At 35.5% G+C, this 24,488-nt stretch overlaps 3 protein-coding genes and 1 long non-coding RNA gene across 12 annotated transcripts in view; 2 read left to right on the top strand and 2 right to left on the bottom strand.

Moving 5' to 3' along the window:
* ppih (peptidylprolyl isomerase H (cyclophilin H)) overlaps positions 1 to 10,251 on the top strand; it is a 58,000-nt gene extending 47,749 nt beyond the window's left edge. Inside the window, exon 9 of one of the 2 annotated variants that reach the window (NM_201205.1) lies at positions 8,655 to 10,251. In NM_201205.1, coding sequence (NP_957499.1) covers positions 8,655 to 8,735 — 81 coding nt within the window. In that variant the 3' untranslated portion in view covers positions 8,736 to 10,251. 2 annotated transcript variants of the gene reach the window in all.
* LOC147842866 (uncharacterized) lies at positions 6,791 to 8,974 on the bottom strand. The gene is made up of 2 exons (XR_015498568.1): positions 7,826 to 8,974; positions 6,791 to 6,901 (listed from the first exon to the last, which is right to left on the bottom strand). It is a non-coding gene; the product is annotated as an uncharacterized LOC147842866 (long non-coding RNA).
* A 617-nt stretch (positions 10,252 to 10,868) lies between the features above and the next one.
* On the top strand, positions 10,869 to 19,051 carry ybx1 (Y box binding protein 1). 3 transcript variants are annotated; one of them, NM_001126457.1, is given in 8 exon segments: positions 10,869 to 11,180; positions 13,253 to 13,316; positions 13,529 to 13,562; positions 13,645 to 13,734; positions 15,389 to 15,709; positions 15,797 to 15,882; positions 17,862 to 18,127; positions 18,707 to 19,051. In NM_001126457.1, coding segments are annotated over 7 exon segments (930 nt in total). In that variant the 5' UTR covers positions 10,869 to 11,074; the 3' UTR covers positions 18,091 to 18,127; positions 18,707 to 19,051.
* Positions 18,197 to 24,488, bottom strand: part of arhgef16 (Rho guanine nucleotide exchange factor 16) — a 48,991-nt gene continuing 42,699 nt past the window's right edge. For 5 of the 6 annotated variants that reach the window (NM_001123283.2, NM_001442396.1, NM_001442394.1 and 2 more), the window contains 2 exon segments: positions 18,197 to 19,281; positions 22,358 to 22,459. In NM_001123283.2, the coding sequence (NP_001116755.2) occupies positions 19,142 to 19,281; positions 22,358 to 22,459 (242 nt within the window). In that variant the 3' untranslated portion in view covers positions 18,197 to 19,141. 6 annotated transcript variants of the gene reach the window in all.

Below are 24,488 nucleotides of genomic sequence, written 5' to 3'. Positions count from 1 at the left end.
TAGCACACTTTTTTTTTTTTTTTTTTACAATTTTTATATTCTTTTAATATATTACTATTATACTTTAAATTAGTCATAAATATAATTATAAATGTTTAAAAGTCGGGTTCAAGTGTATTTCTAGTTGTAACTAAATATATATTTTTAAAATACAGATATAGTATGTTAAAAGCACATTTTAGTTCAATTTCAGGGTGTCTCAAAATAGCACATTTGAGTACACTTAGATGGTATTAAGTTTTTATCTTCACATATACTTAATACTATCTTTTAGTACATTAGGTACAAAATTAGTGTGTGAAAAAAGAGCACTTTTAGTACATTATTTTAAAAAATTACTTAGTGTACTTAAATTGTATTTTAGCACACTTTTTCACATTTTGTATATTCTTTTAATATATTACTTTTATACTTTAAGCTATTCTTAAATATATTATTAAAAATGTTTAAAATTAGGGTTCAAGAATATTTCTAGTTGTAACTAAATATATATATTTAAAATACAGATAAAGCACATTTTAGTTCAATTTCAGGGTGTCTCAAAATAGCACAGTTGAGTGCACTTAGATGGTATTAAGTTTATCTTCACATATACTTAATACTATCTTTTAGTACATTAAGTACAAAATTAGTGTGTGAAAATAGAGCACTTTTAGTACTCTAAAAAATAAAGTGCATTTTAGTACACTTTTTTTTGTTTTACCTGGGCACTGTTAACTTTGAAAATTTACCCGGCATATCCTCTGGAGTTTGTTTTTCATATCAAACTTGCAAAATCGGAACTTGCAAGGAGAGGATGCAGGACTGAACTGTGTGTAGGCTACTTGATATTGAGGAAAAGCCCCAATCAGAGAGGTGAATGTCTGCAGCTCCGCCTCCGTTTTCAGATGTGTCAGTTTCTCCCCTTCCACATTGAGACGGAGCAGCAGCATTTGAAAATGAAAACGGCCTCTTCATCGCTTTCAAAATGCTCCGTTTTTGGTACTCAGAAACTCTGCCGTAGTGTGGACGGATGGCGTAACCGTAGCAAAACTTACACGATTTCAAACATATCAGTGTAAATGGGGCCTCAGTTGCTAATGTGGAAAGTTGAAGATGTGTGTATTTTATACTATACACAGCTTTTGAAGTTTTGTATTTGTAGTACTTCTAGTAATTTATCTTCAAGCCATCCTCGGTATATACAGCTAAAGTCAGAACTCTAAATTATTATCATCCCTGTATGTTTTCTGTTTAACATAACGAAGATTTTTTATAACGCATTTCTGAACATGATAGTTTTAATAACTCATTTCTAATAACTGATTTATTTTCTCTTTGCCATGATGACAGTAAATAATATTTGACTAGATATTTTTCAAGACACTTTTATACAGCTTAAAGTGGCTTAACTAGGCAGGTTAGGCAAGTTATTGTATCACTATGGCTTATTCTGTAGACCAAATATATATAAACAAATATCGCTTAAGGGGGCTAAAAATATTGGCCTTAAAATGGCGTTAAAAAATTAAAAACTGCTTTTATTCTATCCAAAATAAAATTCTCCAGAAGAAAAAATATTATAGGAAATACTGTAAAAAATATGTCTTGCTTTGTAAAACATAATTTGGGAAATATAAATATATATATATATATATATATATATATATATATATATATATATATATATATATATATATATATATATATATATATATATATATTTTATATATATATATATATATATATATATATATATATATATTTTTATTTATATATATATATATATATATATATATATATATATATATATATATATATATAATTTAATAATAATTTTGACTTCAACTGTATGTTTGACGTTCTTTAATCAGATGAACACAATCAGAACAGTTTTGCATTTAATCCTGGCTCTTTAATGGTGTCGGGTTGTGGCTTCCAAAAGTGCATAAACCTGTCGTAAAATGAAAACAATAAGATCCTGTATCAACACAGTTTCTAATTTTTAAATTATAAACTCAAATCAAGACAACTTCTCAGCTCACACAGAGGATGGCTTGAGGGTGAGTAGATTATGGAGTAATTAGCATTTCTGATGAATGACTGAAACAAATAAACATGTAATGTTAGATTCTGTATACATTTTTTTTTGTTTGTATGTTCTAGATGTTATTTTTAATTCTCCACAAATCTCTTATGCAGAATGTACCTACAGGACCCAACAACAAGCCGAAGCTGCCCATCGTCGTGTCCCAGTGTGGGGAAATGTGACGTCTTTTACGATGTGTTTAAAAAACAAACAAAAAACAGTCACTTAATTCTGATTCTCCTCCGTCGAAAATCACATAATTTTGAAACCTATTTCACAGAATCATTATTATTCATGAAAATGCTTATTAGCATGACTCGCATTCCCATATTTACACTCATAAGCATGTGTGCGATGTACATTCTGAAAGGCCTTTTATTTTGATCAGCTTTTTTGAAATACAATTTGTTGTGCTTTTTTTTGTACTTGAATAAACATTGACCTGTTTTTTTAAGCATTTGGCAACCCTCTTTATTACTCTTCAGATTGATGTAGAATTGAAATCAAGAGACATTTCCTGACTTAATTTCTAAATACATTTTGTTGCGTGTTTTTTTTTTTTTTCAAATACCTGAATATTGACTTAATTTTTTAGCATTTTGCACCCCTCTTTGTTACCCTTTAAATTGATGGAGAACTAACATCGAGAGACATTTCTTGACTTACATCCCTAATTTTGTTGTTGTTTTTAAATAAATAAATATTGACACATTTTAAAGCATTTGACAACCCTCTTTATTACCCTTCAGATTCATAAAGAATTGAAATCGAGAGACATTTCCTGACATTCCTAAATGTATTTGTTTTTTTTTATACTGAAATAAATATTGACCCATTTTTTTTACATTTGGCAACCCTCTTTATTACCCTTCAGATTAATAGTGTATTGACATCGAGAGACATTTCCTGACTTAAATTCCTAAATGTGTTTTGTTTTTATACCTGAATAAGTATTGACCAGTTTTTTGAGCATTTGGCAACCCTCTTACCATTCAGATTGATGTAGAATTGAAATCAAGAGACATTTCCTGACTTGCATTCTTAAATTTTTTGTTTTTTAAATACTTGAATGTTGACTCGTTTCTTTAGCGTTTGGCAACCCTCTTAGTTACCCTTAAATTGACGGAGAATTGAAATCGAGAGACATTTCCTGACTTACATTCCTAATTTTGTTGTTGTTGTTTTTAAATACTTAAATAAATATTAAGCCATTTTTAAGCATTTGGCAACCCTATTTAATACACTTCAGATTGACGGAGAATTAAAATCGAGAGACATTTCCTGACATACATCCCTAAATACATTTTGTTTTTGTTTATTTTATACTCAAATAAATATTGACCTTTTTTTTAAACATTTGGCAACCCTTTACATTACACTTCAGATTGACAGACATTTCCTGACTTAAATTCCTAAATACATTTAGTTTTTTTTATACTCAACTCAATACATATTGACCCATCTTAAAGCATTTGCAACCCTTTTTCACTCTTCAGATTGATGTAGAATTGAAATCAGGAAACATTTTCTGACTTGCATTCCTAAATACATTTTGTTAGGTTTTTTTCATACTCATAAATATTGTCCTCTTTTTTTTAACAATTGGCAACCCTCTTTATTTTACTTTAGACTGACGGAGAATTGAAATTGAGAGACATTTCCTGACTTGCGTTCCTAATTTTGATTTTGTTGTTGTTTTTAAATACTCAAAAAAAATATTGCCCTTTTTTTTAAGCATTTGGCAACCCTCTTTATTACCTTTCAGATTGACGGAGAATTAAAATCAAAAGACATTTCCTATAATACATTCCTAAAAACATTTTGTTGGGTGTTTTTTTTTTTAAGCATTTGGCAACCCTCTTTATTACCCTTTAGATTGATGGATAATTGAAATCGAGAGACATTTCCTGACTTGCATTCCTAAATACATTTTGTTGGGTGTTTTTTTTTTATTATTTATTTTTTTTTTTTAAGCATTTGGCAACCCTCTTTATTACCCTTTAGATTGACGTAGAATTAAAATCGAGAGCCATTTCCTGACTTACATTCCTAAATACATTTTGTTGGGAGTTTTTTTTTTTTTTAAATACTTGAATATTGTTTCGTTTTTAAGCATTTGGCAACCCTCTTTATTACCCTTCAGATTGACGGAGAATTGAAATCGAGAGACATTTCCTGACTTGCGTTCCTATTTTTTTTTTTTTAATACTCAAATATTGACCCGTTTTTTTATTTTATCATTTTTTTATTTGGCAACCCTCTTTATTACACTTCTGATTTACCAGACATTTCCTGACTTAAATTCCTAAACACATTTTGCTTTTACACTTTATGAATATTGACCTATTTTAAGTATTTGGCAACCCTCTTTATCATCCTTCAGTTGATGTAGAATTGAAATCGAGAGACATTTCCTGACTCGTCAAGGGCTTTGAGTTGACGATACTAAACCAACACGTTCAATCCCTCGTCACTCAATGCAAATTCCTTATGAGTTGATCTCCCTTTGTCTTTTACTCAAACCCACATCCTAACCCAGAAACCCCTCCCCACCCCCTCCCGCTCTTGGATGATGTCCCGCGCACACAAAAGGCCTCTTTCAGCTGAAGTGCAGGAAGAGTTTTGGGCTCGGCGGGAGGCTTCTGGGGTCAATGTTAAAGCCCGTCTTTGTGTGGGACAACAGGGACCACCATTAACAATAAAATCACACTTCAACCAGGTCTCCGCGACAGTGCCAAAAACATATTTACATGACAAAAGGGAGAGAGGAAAAAAGGGGGTCGTTTGGGTCTGTCTCGTCTCTGGTCATTGAGTGCTTGCTTTTTATAATGCTGTGGGAGAAGTCAGTGATGGGATTTTCTCACTGAAACGAGTGATATCTATATCCTGCTGATTGTTGCTTGTCAATTTGGTATCAGGTTTTATCAGATTTCTATGATGATCTAGAGAGGCAGCCAATCTAAAATGGTGTCTGTTGGATATTTAATGGCTAATGGATATGCTTTTTATTTGCGTATAAACCAATTCCCCAACACTGGTTTTAATCATTTCTCAATTTTGAAGTACATTGTGGCAAAATCTATATTATATAGCAAATAATGATAATTGAAATGTATATTACAACCCCCGGCGAAAAGTATTAAATCACCACTCTTGGAAGATTGGAAGACTCTTCTCATTCATAAGGAAAAAGCAAACGCATACATGCCACAAAACTATTTTCATTCAACAATTCAACAATCTGGCTGTATGAAACACTTTAAAAACAGAAAAGAAAGAACACTTTAGTAAACTAAAGCTTTATTTACAGATTAAACTGAGGAAAAGAGACATTTCCTGGGTTTTTTCTTTTTACTCAAATAAATATTGTCCCATTTCTTAAACATTTGGCAACCCTCTTTATTACTCTTCAGATTGACGTAGAATTGAAATCGAGAGACATTTCCTGACTTACATTCTTAAATACATTTTGTTGTGTGTTTTGTTTTTTTTAAATACTTGATTATTGACTCGTTTTATTAGCATTTGGCAACCCTCTTTATTACCCTTCAGACTGACGGAGAATTAAAATTCAGAGACATTTCCTGACTTGCGTTCCTAATTTCGTTGTTGTTTTTAAATACTCAAATAAATATTAACTTGTTTTTTTAAGCATTTGGCAACCCTCTTTATTACCCTTTAGATTGACGTAGAATTGAAATCGAGAGACATTTCCTGACTTACATTCTTAAATACATTTTCTTGGTTGTTTTGTTTTTATTAAATACTTGAATATTGACACGTTTTTTTTTAGCATTTGGCAACCCTCTTTATTTCACTTCAGATTGACGGAGAATTTAAATCGAGAGACATTTTCTGACTTGAGTTCCTAATTTCGTTGTTGTTTTTAAATACTCAAATAAATATTAACTTGTTTTTTAAGCATTTGGCAACCCTCTTTATTACCCTTTAGATTGTCATCGATTGAAATCGAGAGACATTTCCTGACTTGCAACCCTAAATACATTTTGTTTTTTTTATACTCGAATAAATATTGTCCCTTTTTTAACATTTGGCAACTCTCTTTATTACCCTTCAGATAGACGGAGAATTGAAATCGAGAGACATTTCCTGAATTGCGTTCTTAATTTCGTTGTTGTTTTTAAATACTCAAATAAATATTAACTCGTTTTTTAAGCATTTGGCAACCCTCTTTATTACCCTTTAGATTGACGTAGAATTGAAATCGAGAGACATTTCCTGACTTACATTCTTAAATACATTTTCTTGGTTGTTTTGTTTTTAATAAATACTTGAATATTGACTTGTTTTTTTTTTTAGCATTTGGCAACCCTCTTTATTTCACTTCAGATTGACGGAGAATTTACAGATTGACGGAGAATTTAAATCGAGAGAAATTTTCTGACTTGAGTTCCTAATTTCGTTGTTGTTTTTAAATACTCAAATAAATATTGACCTGTTTTTTAAGCATTTGGCAACCCTCTTTATTACCCTTCAGATTGACGGAGAATTGAAATCGAGAGACATTTTCTGACTTGCAACCCTAAATACATTTTTTTTTTATACTCAAATAAATATTGTCCTTTTTTTAACATTTGGCAACCCTCTTTATGTCATATCAGATTGACGTAGAATTGAAATCGAGAGACATTTCCTGACTTACATTCTTAAATACATTTTCTTGGTTGTTTTGTTTTTATTAAATACTTGAATATTGACACGTTTTTTTTTAGCATTTGGCAACCCTCTTTATTTCACTTCAGATTGACGGAGAATTTAAATCGAGAGACATTTTCTGACTTGCGTTCCTAATTTCGTTGTTGTTTTTAAATACTCAAATAAATATTAACTTGTTTTTTAAGCATTTGGCAACCCTCTTTATTACCCTTTAGATTGTCATCGATTGAAATCGAGAGACATTTCCTGACTTGCAACCCTAAATACATTTTGTTTTTTTTATACTCGAATAAATATTGTCCCTTTTTTAACATTTGGCAACTCTCTTTATTACCCTTCAGATTGACGGAGAATTAAAATCGAGAGACATTTCCTGAATTGTGTTCTTAATTTCGTTGTTGTTTTTAAATACTCAAATAAATATTAACTCGTTTTTTAAGCATTTGGCAACCCTCTTTATTACCCTTTAGATTGACGTAGAATTGAAATCGAGAGACATTTCCTGACTTACATTCTTAAATACATTTTCTTGGTTGTTTTGTTTTTAATAAATACTTGAATATTGACTTGTTTTTTTTTTTTAGCATTTGGCAACCCTCTTTATTTCACTTCAGATTGACGGAGAATTTAAATCGAGAGAAATTTTCTGACTTGAGTTCCTAATTTCGTTGTTGTTTTTAAATACTCAAATAAATATTGACCTGTTTTTTAAGCATTTGGCAACCCTCTTTATTACCCTTCAGATTGACGGAGAATTGAAATCGAGAGACATTTTCTGACTTGCAACCCTAAATACATTTTTTTTTTTTATACTCAAATAAATATTGTCCTTTTTTTAACATTTGGCAACCCTCTTTATGTCATATCAGATTGACGTAGAATTGAAATCGAGAGACATTTCCTGACTTACATTCTTAAATACATTTTCTTGGTTGTTTTGTTTTTATTAAATACTTGAATATTGACACGTTTTTTTTAGCATTTGGCAACCCTCTTTATTTCACTTCAGATTGACGGAGAATTTAAATCGAGAGACATTTTCTGACTTGAGTTCCTAATTTCGTTGTTGTTTTTAAATACTCAAATAAATATTGACCCATTTTTTTAAGCATTTGGCAACCCTCTTTAATACCCTTCAGATTGACAGTGAATTGAAATCGAGAGACATTTCCTGACTTACATTCCTAATTTCGTTGTTGTTTTTAAATATTCAAATAAATATTGTCCCTTTTTTTAACATTTGGCAACCCTCTTTATGTCACTTCAGATTGCCGATCCGCAAATCACAGCACATTATGTTAGCTGACCAATCAGAGGCTCTTGAGGGCGGGCCTTTCAGAGGAAATAGGAAATATGAGAGTTATTATCATGTTAGCTGAGTAGCTGTATATAATCAAAGTAAGATGTATGAGAAAATTACGTGATTTTCTACAAATGAAGCATGAGCACACATTGCTTTGCATCTTATGAACACAACCAAGCCCTAAAAATGCACTGCGGACCACCCCTTTAACAGTATTCTCCATCAATCTGTCTCTAACTTTGTCTTATTGCAGTTGCTAGATCAGCTTTGCAGGTTGGAGCCTTGTCATGGAGCACTTTCTTTTACCTCCACCACAGATTTCAATTAGATTGAGGTCTGGACTATTTGCAGACCATCCCATTAACATTATATGTCTTTCCTGTAGGAAAGTTTTCACAGATTTCGCCTTGTGTCACGATGCATTATCATACTGAAAAATTATGTCGTCATCACCAGACAACCTCTCAATTGATGGAATAAGAAGTGTCCAAAATCTCAATTTAAACTTGTGCATTTATAGAGGATGTAATGACTGTCATCTCTAACATGCCTTTACCTGACATACAACCCCATAACGTTAATGATTGTGGACATTTTTTTTCCCAGGCAGTTGTCTTCATAAACTTCATTGGAACAGCACAAAACAAAATTTCCAGCACCATCACCCTGCCCAATGCAGATTTGTGATTCATCACTGAAGATCACTCAAATCCAGTCATCCACAGTCCAAAATTGTCTATTTTTAACCCACCGAAAATCTTTTCTGTTTACATGTTAATGATGGTTTTCGCTTGGTTTTTCTGTACATAAATCTCATTTCTTTTAGGTGATTCCTTACAGTCTGGTCACAGGCATTGAGTCGTTTCTCATTTTCTTTGTTGCGCACTTTCTGTTTTGAAGGCATATTACTTTAGGTTTTCTGTCTTGAGGCTTTGCCGTATTCCTTGGTCACTTCTACAACCTTTACAGTTGATTTGTACCGATTTTAGACACGGCTGACTGCGAACAACCAACATCTTTTGCAACATTCTGTGAAGATCCTCTCCTTTGTTTCAACTGACATCTCTCATGTTGGAACCATGAGTTATGTCAGCCAGCGCTCTTTTTTTATTTTATTTATTTATTTATTATTATTTTTTTTTTATTTCTGTTTTTTTTACTGCAGACTAGTTAACAGTTGTAATCAGATACAGATGTTTGTTTTAAAACTGCAAGTACATTTTTTTATTTCATCAATTGAAAGGATGTCTGGTGATGATGCATCATGCCATAAGGCAAAATTTGTCCAATTTCTCTTACAGGAAAGACATTCAATGTTAATGGGATGGCCTGCAAGCAGTCCAGACCTCAACCCAATTGAAATCTGTTTTGGAAACTATAGAAAGTGCTCCATGACAAGGCTCCAACCTGCAAATCTGATCCGCCAAGTGCAATAAGACAAAGTTGGAGACCGACTGTCGAAGAATACTGTAAATCCATGTCTCAGATAATCCTATGGTGGTACTAGTGTACTAGCAGTGTTTTTATTTGGTGATTCCATATAATATTCCTCAGATTTGTGTGATTCCATTTTTTTTTTCCTTTGTTTGATCTTAAAACAGTTGTAATTGACTACAGTCTTGTTTCATACAGCCAGAAGGTTGGATTATTGAATGGAAATAGTTTTGTGGCATGTGATTCCATATTTTTTTTGCCAGGGGTTTTAGTAACTAAAACCAACAAAACATTGTTATGTAGCATTAAGTGATGCTGAAACATTCATTTTAATTACCTACATTACCAGTCAAACGTGTTCACCAAGGCTACATTTTTTTGATCAGAACACATTGGGTAACCTTGTGAAATATAATATATTGTATTTGTATGAAAATGTTGTTTAACACCAACATTTTAGTGATTTAAAGCCGATTTTTTAGCATCCTTTACTCACTGAGATCAAATTTGTTTTATATTCACACATTTGGACTTTCTCCTTAATAATATAATTTGAGAAAAGCATTATTTGCATTCTAAATGGTGAAATAATGTTAGCAGCCAGTGACTATCAAAGACAACATGGTTCACAGTAAAATAAATAGTGCTAATGGTGTGTTCAAGTTATAGGCCCTACACGTGAGTTCAGACCGAATATTCAAAGTACCATGGTAAACAATATAGGAAGCATGTCACAAGTTGTCAATAAATGAATATGTGAAATATAAAACCAACTTTACCTCAATCCGTTACTCCAATCTTCAGTGCCACATGATAGTTCAGAAAACATGCTAATGTCATTTCAGCTCTTGATATATATTACAACTTGTATTAATAATTTGTTCTGCTTTATAATAGTGAGGGGGAGACTATATTTATTTCATGATACTTTCGAGGAATGTTCAAACACATAGACACATACACACAATGTGTATTATATATAGCTAAATAGTATCTTGTCTATCTGAGGTACGTTTCTATCTAATCTACACATTTTACTGACTTTCTATATTTCTAATTTACTTTTACATGCATATTTCATTTCACTTTACATATATAAGCCTACCCTTAGGCAAATATAAATGTATGTCAATCTCTTCGTTAAGAAATCTGGAACTTAAGCTCATGTTCTGGTTTAACGTTTGTTTCCCTTTAGCGTGTGTTAAATATCTACCTGCCGGTTTGTCTGGAAGGTTAAATAGGGTCTTGATTTGCAGGCGGTGCTAATTATTTGTTTAACCAGTCCCGGTCAGCCCTACAATTATTCTCATGTGAATGATAGCATAAGTGTCCAATGGGCGTCGGCGAAAAAGCTGACGTTGACTTATCGCAAGTTCGTCGACCAATTAGATTGGGGAATGGGTGGAGAGATGTGACAGAATATCGTCCGGCATTTTTACTCAGTCCGTCCAGTTCGATCGGCAACGGGAGCGGAGAAAGGAAAGCGGAGAGCCCGAAGGCAGCAGCCCCCACCACCGCCGGCCCAGGTTACCATCTAGCACCGGGAAAACACACTAGAGAGCCACCGCCGGCTTTACCAACAAGAAAACAACATGAGCAGCGAGGCCGAGACACAACAGCCGCCGCAGCCTGCCGCCGACGCGGAGAGCCCGTCCAGCCCGGCAGCCGCAGCTACCGCGGGGGATAAGAAGGTCATCGGTAAGCTTGTCGGCGAAACCAAAGCCCCCCTGGCCTGCGGTCGTTTAAGTTTCGGAATAATACATTTTCTTAAACGCTCCAGGGTTTATTTCAGTTATGTTACAAAATGTATGTCAGTTCAAGAAAGGCCACGCTGTCTGCGACTGTGCTGTCGTTATTCCGTCACAACTTAATTTGTGTTCTGTACCCGTGGCGTCCTGCCTGGTATTTTTGTTTTGGAGCTGTCCGTTTATTTACCACATGTTAAGATTTACGTACATTAAACTTGAGACGTTAAACGGTTTCACCCAGTTTGAATGTTAACTCGCGTGTCGCGTTCCATCACATCCGCGTGCGGATTGAAGACCGCCATGACGCGTGCTCGAGCCCGCGGCCTGCTTCAGCAAATACGAGACGCAGCGTGCTTCTTGCATTTACATGCTCGCTGTCGTGAATTACGGCAGCAGATAATTTGATAATTTTCTTGTATAATATCAGTATGCTTATTTGTTTACTGGTCGATTTTGACTCTGCGTGAAGCAGATCTTTGAGCTTGGCCTTGATCGTGACATGATGACCCAGATCATTGACCATAGTTGTTCGCGTAAACCGCAAACCTTCCCATCATAACGTTACGTGTCCAATTATTGTGGTCAGCGCGAACCGTGTCTGTTTAAAACGCAATCGCCAACTTTGGGAGCCGGTTTCTTGTGAAAGCGAAAACAAGCCATGCTAATCTCCTTCTCTTTGTTCGCTTGAGGAGATTGACGCGTCGCGCATACGTGTCCTCCTCTCCATTAACACCAAAAACGCCGCTTCTTCAAGATTTTATCATCCGACGTACAGTTTATAGCGCAGATTGTATAACAGCCGTATAGATAAAGATAAGCTGTCCGTGTCTCGCCACCCCGTTTAGAAAATGTCCGCCACGGTGTTTGGATGATGGACGGTTCTTTTGTCTGCTCCGCTGCTGCAAACACTGAGCGCTTCGGGCCTTTAACTACAGGCCCTCGGCGTTTGTTTATCGCGATCCCAACACAAATAAATAATGTTGGGTAACATCGTGTCCTGTAGCGAGGATGGCGTGTCTGTGTAGTGTTTGGCTTCGATCCGGCCACATGGCTGAGGCTAGTGTGCTAACTGCAGTTAGCATCTCAAGCATCACTTCCTATAACAGAAATCGCGCATTATTTGCCGAAATGTGGTTTGAACTAAATCCAAATCATCAATTAAAATGAATTATATTTCGACTGATTTGTTAGAAATACGCACGTTTTATTGTAGTTCTTTCTCCTTCTCACTTATTTTTTGTGAACGTTGGTGTTTAAAGTTTGTAGTAATGCCACAAAGCAAAATATTATTGGTCATATTAAATAATTTGGCCTTTAAAAACAAACAAAAAAAACATTTTTAAAGTATTTCTATGCGTCTGCCTCAGAGCAAGCATTTCTTCCAAACTTTAACATTTTAGATCCGAAATGTTCTTCATGTGGACCTGCCGGTTGTCAAATTTAAAGGGACTTGCTTATGTGTCAACAAAAACCCAGTTTACACAATAAAGACTTTAGTTTACGCTTCAAAATGTAGCTCGCTTATTTCCCCTCATCACACACTCGCACTGTTAGAGGTTTTGTTTATTCTTTTAATTTTTATATTAAGTAACTTATCAATGTGAAGCCTCTCCTGGGGTAAGGGGTGTGTGGTTTTTAAAGGATTATTAAAGTTTTTTTTTTTCTGATTGCATTAAAGATTAGATCGAAACCTGATTTCATTGTTTTTAAGTGTCAACCAAATTGTGATCTAAACAAAAATGAGAGGTAATACTTTGAACTGCTTGGGTCAGGGCCTTTCATGGTGATGGAGGCTCTTGTGATAAGTGCAGCTGCCTTTGCATCACAGTCTATTAAAAGCTCTACAGTTGGAGGCTATAAATAGAGCACACAAAATGAACTCCGCTAGCCAGGGATGGTAACTTTGCTCAATGCGTCTTTCATTATTCGGTGTAACCTGACTCTTGAATATCTGTATTTTAAAAAACAGTTTGTTTTGAGTCCTAAATCTGTTTTTAACAGCCCTTTTCCTCATCTTTGCAGCAACAAAAGTTTTGGGGACAGTGAAATGGTTCAATGTAAGGAACGGCTACGGTTTCATCAACAGGTAAATAACTTTCAGCTTCTGAAGAGCTATCTAATATAATATGTGGGTCAGGGAACATCCACAATCCTATTAGAGCTTTGCTTACAAAGCAGGACCTGACATGCACTAGCATGCTAATATTTATCCAAATATTTAACTTGCTGCTCAACTGAACATGCTTGTTTACACGAAGTCCTCGGCTTTTAATGTTTTCACTTTCTTTATTTTTGCAGGAATGACACAAAGGAAGATGTCTTTGTGCACCAGGTGATTATTTGCTCCAGTTTTCTTTTCATATTTGTGTTGGGGTAGATGTATTTTTTTCTGATTGCCTTTGTTTTCTGTCTAGACCGCCATTAAAAAGAACAACCCCAGGAAATATCTCCGTAGCGTTGGGGACGGAGAGACTGTGGAGTTCGACGTGGTAGAAGGGGAGAAGGTGAGCTTTTAGTCGTAGCTTAGTTTGACTTAAACAAAAGTTTTACTACACAGTTAGAAATATTAGGCTTGAGGACTTGTTTAATAAAAGTCAAGGACAAATTATTTATTGAGAAATGTACTATTTCTTTCCTGCTTTTATGTAGTACTAGTCAAGCTTTGGGCTTTAAATTAAAATGCATTAAACAGCACAAAATCATAACACAGATGTCAAACTCATTCCTGGAGGGCCGCAGCTCTGCTCAGTTTAGTTCCAACACTAATTAAACACACATGATAGAACTGAGTCCTTCAAGCTTGTTTAATACATACAGGCAAGTGTGTTGAAGCAGGGTTAAAACTAAACAATTCCTGGTGGGTTGCAGTCCTGTATGGAGTTTGACACCCCTGCCTTGACTTTAATTGACTTGGATAGGGGTGGCTGAATATCTTGACTCTTGAATATGTGGAAACTTCACTAGACGCTGCTTGACCGTGTAAGCAGAGTGTTTATTTCTATATTATAACACTTTGTCAGTCGCCATTTCCTAAATGTTCACTCAAGCCTTTTATTTGAGACGTTTACTAGAGCACTTCACAATTCTTTTATTTAAACTGCTTTGTTAGTTTTATACTCTGTTTGTTTACTGAAAGAACTCTGTTGTCAACAAAGACTAAAGCTGAACTGAAATAAATTTTTCACGTTAAATGAAAGTAAAACTAAATGAAACTAATAAGTCACTGAAAAACGAACCAAAACTGAAAATATTAATTAGCAAAAATAAGTTTTCAGAGCTAATCAAGTGTGTCTGTGAGGTCTTGAATTTCTCTAAATTATTAACTTCGCATTTAAGACTTTAAGGGCCTTAAAGTATTGTTTCAATTTAACTTTTGCATCATGTTTGAGTATAGGGTTTTGATTATAGTTGTATACTAAAGTTTTAAATGTTGCGATGCTGTGTAGTTTATGAAGTTGATAGTCCTGCTGTATTTGATGTCACACTGCTTTGTTTACTGCAGTAATGAAGGCAGCACACTGTTCTATAGGTGACATCTTCTGGATTAACATTGTTAAAGTATATGAATGATGTTTTAGTTTAGGACTAGTTTCTTACAGTCAATATTTAGTGAATCTATTTAATGTCGCCAATGTTATCGGTTCAGACTTGGTGGCGATGAGGTCTTAATGTTTGGTGAAATACCTTTTGGTTGTCAAGTGCATGATGTACAAAAAAACTAAAACGTATCAGTTTTTGTTATCTGCCAAAATTTGTTAAGTATACATGTTGATACTTTTAATATGAAGATGTTTCTCACTTTCATGCCGAACAACAGTTTATGATTTTGCTATTTTTTTTAAGTTGAATTTATATGGTGTTTCTGTTCAAGTAAAAAAAAAAAAAGAAAGAAAAACCGGTGCCAAACTAAAACTAACAAAGCCATTAATAAAAATGACAAGCTGAAATTCAAAATCAGAGAGGTTTTGTCATCAGAACTACTAAAATAATTCTCTGCGTATCCTAAATAAAAATGCTTTGAAGCCGATATTGATTAAGCATCATATTTCTGGCCAGACTCTGAATGACTTACTGGAAAATTCTGCATCCATTATCTAAAGCAACAGCCCATCTATTAAATTAGCGGACACTTGATCTGCATTGTCTTCATTCTGTCAGGGGGCTGAGGCAGCAAATGTTACCGGCCCGGGTGGCGTTCCTGTGCAGGGTAGTAAGTATGCAGCTGACAGGAACCGTTACAGGCGGTACCCACGCAGGAGGGCCCCACCTCGCGACTACCAGGAGAACTATCAGAGCGACCCTGAGGCAGAGCCCCGGGAGAAGAGAGAGGGGGCAGAGAGCGCCCCCGAGGGGGAGATGCAGCAGCAGCAGCGCAGACCCACTTACCCCGGCAGACGGCGCTACCCACCATACTTCGTGCGGAGGCGTTACGGCAGACGCCCCCCCTACACCAACTCACAAAGAGGAGAAATGACAGAGGTATGCTTTTGGTGATGCCTGAGCATCAGTCAGTAAATTGAATTGGAAGCTGCTTTTTAACTGATGGATGCTTTTCTTGAATTTTAGGGTGGTGAAGGTGAAGAGAACCAAGGGGGTCCAGACCAGGGCAACAAACCAATGAGGCAGAACTACTACAGAGGCTTCCGACCAAGGTTTGTATGTCATAAGAGGAACAATACTGCTGCTGGACTTTGGAGATCTTTCAGATATTCATAATTTTCATTATTTAAGTTTTCTTTTTCTATTGTTTTAATTAAGTATTAATTTAGCAATTCTATTTATTTATTTTTTTTAATAGAATGATCCACCCCAAATTACAAGTTTCCTGATAAATTACTCTTGGGTCATTGAAGTAGGCCTGTCACGATCAATATATAGACTTACTGCACAACACATGGACTTGACCTCGATCATTTTTGGTGATGCAGTATATATCGCCCATACATAATCAGTTCTAGCAACGTTTTAACTGAGCAGCCTCTTTATGGTTCTAAACATTGTAGTAATTCCTAGAGTATATTTTTATGTGGATGACTTACAGCTGAAAATAGATCTGCTAACATATCATAGCCTTTATTACTTATTACCTTTCACTTTTAATCTATTTAAATTTTTTGTTAACATTTTATTGTTTACAATATGCGTTTTTCACACTTTTTGATTCCAGTGCCTGATTATTAAATAGTTAAAATGGTAATTAAACAATCTTAAGAATAAATTGTGTTCTTTGGAAGTGTATTTGTTTTGTGGTTGATATATTGTCATTCTGGCATTATTTAATAAAAGGCTCTTAAAATGACAATAATATTGTTTATCGCTATACATTTTGGTCCAAAATGTTTTTTAACAAAAAAATTGATATTGACCGGCCTACATCTAAGATGTAGATGACTTAATTTTTCTTCTCCTTTTTAGCTAAATCTGTGGTCTTTGGGGATTTTTTATTAGAGCAGTAAATGGTTCTGGGTTTTCTAGAATAAAAATAAAAGCATACAAAAGAGTCGATCAATATCTCTGTGCAAGTGTGACTAGTCCTTATGATTTGATTTTGTCATTTTTGATCTTGATTTATGAAAGTGCAAAGGCACTCATTCAAACAAGTGATGCAGTTTTTGTATTTTGATGACTGACTAGAGTCGCACATGCACCAAGAACTGTTTTTAGCTTTCTACAGTGTGGTCAAACACTGTAAAGGTTTAGTTTCAGTAAATGAAAAGGGTATTTGTTTTTGTGTGAACCTTTTTTTTTTTTTTTTTTCTTTTTATAAATCTCACAAATCAAACCTCATTATGTCCATCCTGCACAGTCGAGCTTAGGAAGAAGAAAAGCTAAACCATAATACTGCAAGATACACCGAATAAGTGCAAGTCTGGAGCATTTTGCTTTTTAAATGTTTTACTAATTAACCGCCCCCTTTTTTTTTGTGTGTGTGAGAGAAATGAATTAAGTCACCTCATATGTTGCTTTTAGTATTAAGAAATTGCAATAGTAAACTGCATTCTTTCTAATGCTTAGATCATTCGAAAAAATGTTCATGCCAAATGTTCATTCAAATTATTAGTTAAACTAACTTCTATTGCTCTTTAAATAGACTTCCCGTTGTGAAAGACTGTGTATTTAGTATCATGAACTAATAATGTATTTATGGACACAACTAAAAATCCAGAACTGTTCTTGTAACATTATCACACTTAAAGTTAACATCTATATTTTCATTTAACAAGCACATACTTTAACTAATAAACTAAACATTCATTAATGTATTTACAAACATGTACAGGGTCCTGTTTTGTAAAGTGTTACTATAAAACCAATAGCTGTCCCATCCTGTTTGTGCTCTTACATTTTGGTTAGAACTGTAAAGTAGTTTGAGCATCAGTGTTTCCCAACCATAGTCCCGGAGGACCACCAGCACTGCATGTTTTGGAAATCTCCTTTGTCTGTCAAACCCATTTCAGGTCTTTCAGTTTTAAATAATGAGCTGATGATCTGAATCAGGTGTGTTTGGTTACGGAGACATGGAAAATGTGCAGAGCTGGTGGTCCTCCAGGATTGTGGTTGAGAAACACACTGCCTTAGAAACGGTGATACTGGAAATCTGATGGACACTTCATCATCTGTGTTCCAGCAGGGGTCCCCCACGTCCCCGGCCAGTGCGGGACGGAGAGGAGGATAAGGAGAACCAGAGCGAGAGCGGACAGAACCAGGAGCCCCGTCAGCGTCGCTACCGTCGCAACTTCAACTACCGCCGCAGACGCCCCCAGACAACCAAGCCTCAGGACGGCAAGGACAGCAAGGCAGCCGACGCATCAGCCGACAAATCAGCCGCTCCCGAAGCCGAACAGGGCGGAGCAGATTAAACCGCCACCGGCTTAAACATCCAGACCATCCGGCCGGGTGGGTGACGCCGTTTCATTTCAGCTAGTACTGCATGTACTTTAACATACTTGATCTTCAAGTGTGTTGCAATTTGTACAGTAGCATTCTTTTGTTTCGTTTTTTCTATAATTGTTTTTGTTGAGAGAATCTCATGAAAGATCTGAAAGGCACATTTTGCTTAAATGTTTTGTTGTTGCCTAAAGGAAATAAAGAATATTTGAAGCAGAATGATGTTTGGTGTTATTTCATGACAATTAAGCAGAAGTTCTTGTGGAAAATGTTTTAAATACAACCTTAGCCAAGCGGATTGTAAAATGTGCAGTCATTTTCATGTGATTTGTGCTTAAATGTCATGAAAGTTGTGCTGGTGGACTGATTTAATGCCTTATTAGCTCCTTTTAGACGTAACTCTAGATAATGAATGATGTTTTAGCTTTAGCTCGCACTTTTCATTGATTGAAGGTTAGATGATGATGGAGTGGATTTGATTTAGCAGACTGTCTGCTTTGTCCTTTCACACACATTTTAGTGCTTGTGACTGATGAGTTGCTTCAAGCATGCTGACTTAGTGTTTTGTGTGTGTGTTTGCTTTCACAGTTTTGTCAAGAAGAAACAACATCCAACATCTGAGCAATAAGAAACAGATATGACTTCGATCGTCTAAGCTTGCAAAAATGCATTTCGACCAGATTACCACCGATTGCCTGCAGACTCTATGCAGACTTTTTTTTTTGTTTGTTTTGTTTTTCCATTATTTTTGTGACAGCTAAAACTTTTGGGGAAACAGCAGATGTTTTTCTAAATCGGTCTTAAGTTTTTACACCAAATGGTTTTTAAATGTAATTTGATATCTGGTCAGTTTGACATTTTTAAATAACTTTTTATGTATCCAAACATGAATTTTAACAAAAGGCAAGCTGAAATAAAAACCAGAAACATTAATCTCGTACGAGTGGTGTTTGTTAACAGTTCCTGATTCACACTAGTCTAAAAATCATCTCTACAAACAGTGTCCTGCGGCTGGGGTTCGGTTCAAACGTTGGTCTCTTTGCGGAGTCTCTCCATACGCTGGATGTTGTTCTCCATGGCGGTGCGGTTGGTGATCTGAGTGGCACAACTAGCAGGAAACCAGCCTCTCTCTCCATCTCTCATGCGCTCTCCATAACACCAACCTACAACAGTCATACAACAAACATTTGAATCTTCAGTCCAAAGCATTGTGGGAGTTTCTGTGGGAACACTGAGTCAGAGGATGTCATCATATCCTATTTGTTACTGTGACACACTAAAGTGGTATTTGCAGGGTGGAGGTAGTGCTTCATGAAGCTTTGAATTATTTACAAATCTTTTGATTGGATGGGCATATCAAATTAACACCATGTCAGTTTTGATAATTCTGTGGCTTTTAGCTTGTGGTGATCTGAGGAGTACCATAAAATTAGCATGATTCCCACAGATGGCCCCCCCAGTGGGGAATCTGAACCAGTTTTGTCCTTTCTCTAAACTATGTGTCTTGTTTATATAATGTGAAGAAATCGTTCTAAATTTGATCTGAGATAATTTTGCAAATGTGCGATTCAACCTGTTTTCCAAAAGAGACATTTAGAGTTAGCAAAACATCTGTGCTGCGTTTCAAATTGTATGCATACGTATTATATAGTACGCTAAAAACACAGTATGCTAGCTGTGTAGCATGTCCGAATTCGGAAAAAAAAAAACAGTATGCGAGAAGTACCTGGATCACCTACTATATCTGTCTAGATTCTGGAGTGCGCATCCAATCCATGCTACATAGGGCAAAAATGCACACTCAATAATTATTTTCCATCTTAAAGGACAACGATATATTTCGATATCAGTAGTTGTTGCTTCCAAATTTTAGAGTATCCCAAAAATGACTGAAGCTACAAAAATTAGAGGGGCCATTAAATGGCATAACATTTCAGTGGCCGAAAATTCAGAACATCTCTATTATCAACACACTTTAAGATTCCCATTGTTGTACATTTCTGCCCTTGGATCAATATAGAGTAAAAATCATTGACAATTTTATCACGTTTCAATATAATATCTTTTATCGACCCAGCCCTAACTTAAATTTCAGATAAAGACGTCCGATCACCATCTTAAAGTAAACACCCCTTAATTATTGTCCTTGCCACATTAAAAAGCACACACCAATATTCCGATTTCTATGCTTAAGAAATAACACATACACCAAACAATTATGGGTTCCACACAATTCTTTCATGTTGTCTCAACACAAACCAATTATTTTACGTAATTGTTTTTACACAATTAATAGGCCTGAACATAAAACAATTTAGTTGTCCCAAAAACCTTAAGAAATGTTTCTTCAACTCATTTTAAATAAGTAGTTGGAACTAGCAGCAAAAGTCATTTCTGAGTGGGGGAAAAACAACTGAACTAATAACAGTATTAGTATTACACAATAGAATAAAATAATTAGGGTTTCAAGAGTAACAAGAAACTTAAGGTTTAATAAAACATTTGAGTTAAAAAAGGCAATTATAATGCGTGCTTTTCCAGAGCGGTTGTTGCATTTACAGCTTTGTGACATTTTCAATGCTTCAAATCATTTGAATAATTTTGCGAGGTTCAATTGTTGAAGCTTTGAAAAATGTTTCTCCCATTATAGCGGTCTGCTTAGTCTACATTACAAATGACGTCAAGACTAAAGGTGCGTCTTAAATTGCATACTTATGCACTATTCTACACCATTTTGTTGTATAAATAGTGTAGTGCAGTGGTTCTCAAACTTTTTTTTATCAAGTACCACCTCAGAAAAAAAATTGTCTCTCCAAGTACCACCAAAATGAGCAGTATTGAAATACAATAGCGTAGAAGGCCCAGTAAAGCAGCTACATCTCTGCAAGGTTAAAAAAAACGTGGCTGATTACCTCAGAACTATAGGCTATATGGCATATTATTTACATCATTTTTGATAAATTTTTAAATGTGTGTAGCATGTACATGACATATTTCATTCCTCCACGTACCACTAGAAGGAAGCCTGTGTACCACTAGTACAGTGTACCACAGTTTGAGAACCACTGGTGTAGTGCATTCATACTGAAAACTCATAAAAAATAATAAGTGCACTTTAGTTACCCGGATGATGCACTCGTTCAACCGGTAAAATTAAGTGCATCAGGTTGGACACTTCACGCACTTAACGGCCGCTCGTGTAGCGGATGGGGTGCACATGTTGGATTATTTATTGTGGATTGTAAAAGCAAAGTTCTCCTTCAAGAGTGATTACAGCGCCTCCCGATGGTGAATGCGGTTATACTCTTGGCAGGTATTATTTGGTACTTTGGTCATTTATTTCACTGATTCGGCGACCGACAAATAGTGATGGGAAGTTCGGATCATTTTACTAACTCGGATCTTTGAGTCTCGTTCATCAAGATGAACGAATCTTTTTTCGAGTCATTTGGTTCATTTGGTTCAATTTGCCAAAATATTATTAAAATGTTACGAATTGCTTCCAAACACATCTACAACAAGCCCAAAAGGTTGACTGCACGACAAATAAGTCAAAAGTAGAATATAATAAGGATAAAATAATAATTCATTGTTTATCTAATCTTGAAGGTATTGTTGTCTCTTTGCTCATCTCACCTCTTCATGTCTTCAAATGTCAGGGGTTCATTCACGTTACACTGACAGTCACATATAATCTTAACCAATGCACTGTCTAAGCCGATAGGAGCCATGATCATTCGTTGTTTACATGACAGAATGACTCAAACCCGAGGACTCGAAAGATGAACGGTTCAATTCTTTTTCCAGCTCTAAACGCATATGATTGGCCCGTGAGGAACGAGTGACTCAGACCCGATAGAGGACTCGAGAGGCGAGTGGATCAATTCATTTTCCGGCTCTAAACGCATATGATTGGCTTCTGCCAATGTGATGAAGACTTAAAATTAACAATACTACCTGCAAAATGTGCGCACGCGCAGATGAACGAATCACTCCTTGAAAGGACTCGTAGTTCCCGAGTCATATTGAAGATTCGTTCAAAAAGAACGAATCGTTCATGAACGACCCATCACTACCGACAAACGTCATCAGGGAAACGGTTTGAATTTCCACGTAGTATAAAAACCATTAGTGTCCCAATTCGACACTACAGACATACACTATGCTGTTGAACATGTAAGTGCAGAAGTACATAGTGCATAGTGTGCCATTTGGGGTTCAGCTACAGTTCATGCTTACCTTCCACTTCCTGTATAACGATGACCACTTCGGCCTGCTGCAGGCTCAGCTCGTCTGGCGCTTTTGGCAGGTAGGCTTTGGTAGCTTCATACTGAGGCAAATCTTTCAATACAAAAAGCCAAAGAGAGCAGATTAGACAGAGAAAAAGAGTGGTGTCAGCGCAAAGCATTCTGGGTATTTAGGACACAGAATCCTAAATGTTATTGATCTCTACTGATTTATTGTATCACATATACACTCATTATACAAATAATGGAAAAACATATGGAAATAAGGAATGCTCAGATCAGGATTTTTGAAGCCTATACCGAGTATCGATTCCTTGTCATGGTGATCGGCTGTTACCTAGAACCAATTTTGATGCTTCAAGCTTTTTAGAACTGTGCCACTGCATAAAGCACATTTCCCCTCTGAGTACGATACTTTAGTGGAGATCTCTCCTAAACTAAGAGAACAAATGAAGGATGCTGCATATAATCCGTTAAACATGTCTCATAACTATTCTCTAACTCCACCTGACAAAAGTCTTGTTGTCGATCTCAGTTGTAAAAGCAACAAATAATAACTTGACTTCAAGTTGATCATTTGGAAAAGTGTCAGAAGGTGGATTTTTCTGATGAATCATCTGTTGAACTGCATCCCAATCATCACAAATACTGCAGAGGAGACACTGGAACCAACATGGAGCCAAGATTCTCATAGAAATCAGTCAAGTTTGGTAAGGGAAAAGCTATGGTTTGGGGTTACATTCAGTATGGAGGTGTGCGAGAGATCTGCAGAGTGGATGGCAACATTAACAGCCTGAGGTATCAAGACATTTGTGCTGCCCATTACATTACAAACCACAGGAGAGGGCAAATTCTACAGCAGAATAGCGCTCCTCATACTTCAGACTCCATGAGATGACTTCTATAAGATGAAATGATCAAGCATCCAACCCCAAATATAATCTCATTAAAGCTCCAAGTGATTTCACAAGAGAGAAGTTGAGTGGATGTGTGGACATGTGCCAGAAATAACATTCCATGATTACCAGATTCAAATCTTTGGCTAGGCAGAACCTCAGTTTTTAGTACTACAAAGAAAAGGTAAGAAGATGGAGCTGTACAAGACCCGAGTAATCATCAACAAGAAAAACAACTACATTCTGACAGCGAATGGCACCTGTTTGGCAGGGTGTGTGAACTTATACATAGAGGTAAAGCTGGTTTTATATAACACTATGTGAAATTTAAAGTTATTAAACGTGAAAGTAATTAGGGTAAAGTTGGTTTTATATTCACACATTCATTCACTATCCTATTTATATATATATATATATATATATATATATATATATATATATATATATATATATATATATATATATAATAAGGATATATACAGGATATAAATATAAATTATTAAAATATTACAAAACATATTAATTTCTAGCCTACATGAATTTAAAAACCACTGCCTTCATACTTTCATCTCGGGAGGCTTTTTCAGTTCATTCAATTTGCTTTTGTATAATGTTATTATTATTAGCAGTATTATTTATTATATCCATATTTATATTTGTTTTATTAAAAACAAGCTTAGATTTGCCCACCTGTCAGGTTTTAGACCATATGGGGCACAGCATGTGTATTTGGAAATAACTCAGTATTTTGAGCACACTTCGTTAATATTGTTCATTTATTCGTTTGCTGGAAATTAGAACTGAATTTAGAAATAGTTTTGAAACAAAACGCTTAACAAACAAAATTAATTATTTATAGGCTAATTGATGCCTGTGCGGTAAGGTTTCCCTATCCACGAGAGCAAAAGCAAAAGTGAACTTACTTTACGTCAATATATATAAGATATTATATATTTTTCATATGTAAAGATATTGGCGTATTGCTCTGCATCTTGTGTGTAGTGTGTAAGCCAGGCGCACTTTGCGCCAGACAATAGACCTACTTTGTTCTGGTCTAAAGAACAGACTATTTATAGTTTCTCAAAATAGCAACGCGCCAAAACACACCTGCTTTTTTTAGACCAGAACGCCTATGGGCGCACATCTGAGCGCAAATGCATTTGCTATTTAAACAGCGTGGCGCAACACCTCAAAATGACCCTTGCGCCGAGCTAAAAGTAGCAAAAG

The sequence above is a fragment of the Danio rerio genome, chromosome 8, assembly GCF_052040795.2.
Source record: "Danio rerio strain M-AB ecotype USA chromosome 8, GRCz13ab, whole genome shotgun sequence".
NCBI classification, from domain to species: domain Eukaryota; kingdom Metazoa; phylum Chordata; class Actinopteri; order Cypriniformes; family Danionidae; genus Danio; species Danio rerio.
The sequence above is the reverse complement of the archived record's forward strand: the minus strand, read 5'-3'. Positions and strand labels throughout refer to the sequence as shown.